The sequence below is a fragment of the Leptonychotes weddellii genome, chromosome 3 (assembly GCF_054177405.1).
Source record: "Leptonychotes weddellii isolate Sample4059 chromosome 3, ASM5417740v2, whole genome shotgun sequence".
NCBI classification, from domain to species: domain Eukaryota; kingdom Metazoa; phylum Chordata; class Mammalia; order Carnivora; family Phocidae; genus Leptonychotes; species Leptonychotes weddellii.
Window position 1 is genome coordinate 43,018,682 of NC_138371.1, and position 6,000 is coordinate 43,024,681.

The 6,000-nt window shown below is 34.7% G+C and overlaps 1 protein-coding gene across 1 annotated transcript in view; it reads left to right on the top strand.

The window, feature by feature from the left end:
* The window catches only part of ZSWIM2 (zinc finger SWIM-type containing 2), an 85,179-nt gene extending 79,821 nt beyond the window's left edge, over positions 1 to 5,358 (top strand). Inside the window, exons 10-11 of the mRNA XM_006726947.2 lie at positions 557 to 710; positions 1,656 to 5,358. Coding sequence (XP_006727010.2) covers positions 557 to 710; positions 1,656 to 2,468 — 967 coding nt within the window. The 3' untranslated portion in view covers positions 2,469 to 5,358. The remainder of the gene's footprint in view (positions 1 to 556; positions 711 to 1,655) is intronic.
* The last annotated feature ends 642 nt before the right edge of the window (positions 5,359 to 6,000 follow it).

A 6,000-nucleotide genomic window follows, 5' to 3' on the forward strand; every position in this document is an offset into this window, starting at 1 on the left:
GGTTGGTACTTTTACAATCACATTAACATAGTCTAACAATACTAAAGTAGTAAGCATGTACCCCAAGGGAGAATGAGTTTCCTCTTAGATTCTCATCTACCAATTTATCACAGTAGCCTAGAATATTTAATGTGGCTTACCACACACCTTACTCCCTACCAGATGGCATCATGATTCAGGTTGTATTTTTCTAAACACAAGGAATAAGTGTTGGCTTAGACTGAAATAATTTGAGTATATGGTTCTCATTAAAATTTTGTTCTTATTTCATAGACATTAAAAAGTACAAATCAAAAAATTTTAGTTTAGTGTTTTTATTTGAAATGACTAAATTTTGTTATTTATGAAGTTGATGTTGAAATTGGGTTCATCTTGTTCAGCATCAATATAATTGATTTATTTGACTTTATAATGTATGAGATTTCTTACTTTCAGTTCAAAAAATATTGGATTCATTTACATTATTTATATGGAGGTTATTTACCTGTGCTACTGATTACTACCTGATCTATAATCACATATAAACATTAATGTCTTTCTGCTCATTCTCATTCAGCCAAGTTTACACACCAAAACAAGTGGTGAAGTCACTGCCTCTTTCACTGATTACAAAGAATAGTAAGCTGCTTGCTCCAGGCTATCAGTGTCGACTTTGTTTGAAGGCATTTCGTCTAGGTCAACATACAAGATTGCTACCATGTACTCACAAGGTAGAAGTCACATCATGTTAGTTTGACTTTCTTTATAGGGCCAGTTTTTACAAATGAATCATCAATTTAAGTCTCTACTTTCACTTTTTAGTTGTATTATGTGCAGAGATGTTCATATTGAATAGTATGTGTAGAAGAGCTGCAGCAGAGACTATTGCGAAGGCAGCTCTGTCCCCTATGGATGGATTTCTATTGATTAGGACTCATTTCTGTATATGCTATCCAGGAAAGATAAAATGGCTCTTCAAGTTAGATTATTTTATCTATCTTATCTACTTTCATTACCCAGATAAAGAAAAACATTATAGAATAATGTGTTTTTGTGATTCTTTGGATGAAACAAATGTTTAATTTGATGTAATTATTATTTCAAATGAATTCACTAGAATTAAAATCTAATGTTCAATCACTATATAGTAACCAGTTTTTTTCTGAAATAAAGTTACTTTAAATAAATATTTAGCTTAAAAAAATAAATAAATAAATAAATAAATAAATATTTAGCTTTAGAGTCACCTTTACTTAAAAAGTCTTAGTTTGTTTTCTTCCCAAGAACGTGATTTGTTATTTTATACCATACCATCATCAGATCCGTTTCCAACTCTAGTTGGTTATGACTGTTTTTGTTATTTAGTAAATTTCATTCATTAGAAAGCAACAATAAAATTAATAGCTTGAATAAGTAGTGGGATTTAACAAGATTACAAAAATGATATCCATAGAAGCCTTTCCATTTTAATGTTGAAAATGGAGATCAGTCCATAACCCATTCCATTTTCGTCTTCAAAATATTTCCATAAAACTTGATAAATTATAATTATCTTCCATTCTTGCTAAATAGTTTTAATAGTAACACAATAATGCAACTGGGAAAAATTTACATAGATGTATACATTATAAACAAGATAATTATATCTCTGATTAATTTATAACCTTTTTTTTAAGTTTCATAGGAAATGTATTGACAGTTGGTTATTCTACAAGTGCAATTCATGCCCTATTGATGGACAAGTTATATATAACCCTTTAATCTGGAAAGATATGGCAGTAAATGGACACACACATCAATCCATTTCAACCACAAACATCACTCATCTGTCAAAACAGGAAGAACCAGAACTTTTTATTCCTGGTACTGGATTAGTCTTAAACCAAAATAGAGTTGGAATTTTACCTAGCATACCTCAACATAATTCTGAAAAGTTGAATACACCTGAAAGTCCAACAGATACCTATCAGAATATAACAATAGATGATCTATTCTCTATCAAGTTAGATGATTCAAACTCAAGAAAATTAATCTATGAATATAAAATTAGCCAACATTTCCCCAGGTATCTTCAAGATTTACCAACTGGATCCTTTGGAAAAATGTCATCTCAAACATTTCTTCCTTCTATTGCTCATAAGAATATTATATGTCTCACTGGAATGGAAAGCCCATGTATCAGTGAAAAATACCACACTGGTCAAAGTCAGAAGATGGCCAAAGACTGTAAACATATTAACTACAATCAAAAGAAGACTTTTGGTACTAGAATAAGAGAAGACAAGAAGAGATCAAATACTTTACTTCCAGAAGATTTAAATCTTATTGTCAATTGGGGTACAACTAAAATTAGTTTGTCTAAAAGATATAATAATTGTATTGGAAAAACTAGACAAAAATGTAGTAATCTGTCAAGAAAGCCTGAATCTCATCCTTTAAATACAAAAAATCCTGAGCTATCTTTAATATTGGAAGGAGTTCAGTTATGAAGATGTATTTTTTATTAACATCAGAAAATATTTGAATATTGAACACAAAAATGTTTTATTTGTAGAACATAAATACTATATACTCCTGACAAATGTATATAGAATTCTTTGTTGTCATTTTGCCTACTTGTCTGTGAATGACTAACTACTCTTAAAATAAATGACCCCATTCTCTATAAGACTTAAAGCATTAGGTGTTTTGATGACTATGTTCAGGATGTTGTTATGAATAATTTTTAGAAATTTTATTTCATACTGACTAAATTATTTATTTTTACTTAAATTAAGGAAATAGATTTTCCTTGTCTTGAGCCACTGTTTTTAAACATTCCACTTGATAACATGTAACATGGAAGGATTCTTTCCAGGACCTTGAATATTTTTTGTGCTTTCTTGCATTAATATTCACCACAAACCTATAGGAAAATCCAGATGGTAGTTGTCTTTTTCACTTTACTTCCTTAAAGGTATTTCTTATACATGAAATGTAAATTAAATATACTTATAATGCTGTAAGTTATGCCACATTTAGAATGATTTCACTGATTTCAAGAAACTTATAAGTACTACAAATTTCTACTATTTCTACTATTTTTGAAGACTATATAAAATTACTTAATCCCCCATTAAAATATAATATATTTGGGGGCAAGGACCTTGTTGTTTTATTCACTGTTGTACACTTAACATACAGTGCTTGACAAACACAGGTGTTCTGTAATATTGGTTGAACTACTGAATTATGAAGACAAGTGGCCACATAGGAGGGAGGCAAAACAAAAAAAAATATGTGGTATTAGAAAACCAAAGAAAGAAAATGTAGTAAATTAGTAGCAGTTGGTCAGGTAAGATCAAGACTGAAGAATGCAATTTTGCTTTAGCAATAAGGAGAATATTAGTGACCTTAGCTGGAGAGTTTAGTGGAGTGGTGGGAGCCAAGTCTAGGTTGGATTGGGTTGAAGAGAAAATGACAGGTGAGGACAAGGAAACAGTATATATATATAACTAAGGACAAGAGATTATAAATGAAAGAAGAGACAAAAGTAACTGGAAGATGTTTGTTCACGGTTTTGGTTTTTTTTTTTTTAAGCTGAGACTTGAACCTATTTAAATGTCATTAAAAATATAGCTGGTGTGTATGATAAGTGATATAAGACAGATACAGCTGGTATGTGTGATAATTGTTAATAACAGAAGGATCTAGAGCATAAGTGTCAGGATACCCTATAGTAGGATGCAGGGACTTATCCACTATAACAGAAGGGGGGTATATATTATAGATTTAGATGCAAGAGGTAATGAAATTGTAGTCTAAATCAGCAGAGAGTGAGTAAAGAAGAAATATGTTTGAGGTCATTGGAAAAGGATTAAAGAAACTATTTTCTTGAGAGAAATGGAAAGTGAACTGACTGGTGAAGCATAATAGCATTTCAGGCAATTTTAAGGTCCTTTTAAGTTTGCTAGCTATGAATTTATAGAATGTTACCAATCTGACTCATTTGGATGATGTTTAGCTGCACAACACAATCTATGTGCCACTGTAGAGAAGATGGAGCCTTGAATTCATCATGGTTGCAGCTTTGGTAGGTAGTTACAATTAAAGGAAAATAAGCAAGCAAGTTTGGGGCCTCAACAAGGGAGAGATCAAAGAAGAGAGAGACTCAAAATCTGAACAAATTAGAAGAGATTATAGGAAAAGGCTGACTCTAAGGCAAGATAAATGAGTAAATGAATTGGAAGACTAAGATTGGTCAAACAGGAGTACTAGGCAGGCATGCTGCAAAAAAATAGGAAGTTTGGGTCTGAGAAAGTAATGCCTGAAGAAGAGATTTCAGAAGGGAGCAGGTTCCAAGTATGGCCATAGGTTGGTAGATGTGGCAGAGAGAAGCCTGCAAGAATGAAAACATGAAGGAAAATGAGAACCAATGGCAATAACTGAATCAGCTTCATAGACATTAATATCCTTCCTCATAAGAGAAGTTAGGGAAGGAAGAAGGTTTGTAAATCTATTGCCAAAAATCCTCGGCTGAATGTGTCTAGAAATTCTACAGAGGAGGGGGTAGAAAAGGAGAGGAATCAAGAAATGGTAAACCCTGAAGGGAACTGACATTTTTATAAGAAAGTCTGGAGCTATGATCTGAAAACGTCAAGGAGTACAGAGAAATTGACCCCACCCCCTGATCCTGATGCAAGGACAGTATGAAAAAATAAATATGCTTTTCTGACAGGGCTGCAGTAAAGTCCTCAGAAGGAATACAGGCTAAGGCAAGAGGGGAGGAAGGGTGGGAAGGACTGAAACATTTTATGGAAAGATCACAGGTGTAGGGAGCTCATGGTAGTGGAATTAGAAGTCCAGAGGAAAAAAAATACAGGAGTTTGGGATGGGAAGGAGAGTGAGCTGTTAGGGAAGAAAGGAAACACAAAGCATTATAGCGATAAAGGTGAGAATAAAGAAGATGGGACTTCACTTGAGAAGTGACCAACAAATGGAAATTTAAGGCAGAGCGGACAAGTTATTTCAAAGTTTTAGTTGCTGCTTGGTTGTGGCCCCGGGTGGAGAGACTCACAGGTGGATGTGACCTTCAGCACAGGATGCTCCTTACACTCAATTTCTCAGTGGCAAATATATGATGCCAAATCATGTTGCCAGGTGTCGTGGCAACAAAGGCATATAAGGAGGCAGGAGGAGTCTAGATCAACAGAAGGCTGTTGGACAGTGGGGCTGTGCACTGGTGGGAAAAGTAACCCAGAACCCAGGGCCAGGTGAGGGTTGGGGGACATGGTGGGAGACTTGGGTGAAAGGAGGCTGGCAGTTGGCTCAAACCCTTTTCTGTGTCTCTTAATCTCCCCTAGCCCTGCAGTACAATCACAGAGTGGAAGAGCTGAATGAATTTTTGGAGATCCTTGGGTGGGTTGGTTGGTTGGTCGGTTGGTTGGTTGGTTGGTTGGTCGGTTGGTTGGTTGGTTGGTTGGTCGGTTGGTTTGTCAGAGAGAGAGGGCGCACGTGCACAAGCAGGGGGAGTGGCAGGCAGAGAGAGAAGCAGGCTCCTTGCTGAGCAAGGAGCCCAATGTGGAACTCAATCCCAGGATCCTAGGATCATGACCCAAACCGAAGGCAGGCGTTTAACTTACTGAGCCACTCAGGCATCCCCCTAGGGTTTTTTTAATGAGGAAAATAAAGTTTAAAGGGTTTTAATGTCTCACCCAAGGTGAGAAGCCAAAGCAAAAACAAAAATTCACATTTTCTTGCTCCTAGTCTGACACTAGAACACAGTGGTATTCTTTCTCAGCCTCTTTCTCTGAGTCTCTCTCAGCTTTTAATTGAGGGAATATTATATTATCCCATTTTAAACAAATCTTTTTCTGATTCTGACTAGAGAATGTTTTCTGGAGCTTGTAAAGGCAGAATATCATTCTTAACAGTGAAGTATAGTTGTAGAATTAGTATTGAACTGAGCAAATACCTTCATGAATATTATCATGATTAATTACTACATATATAATGTGTTTCTTGTGTATATGGTAATAAATA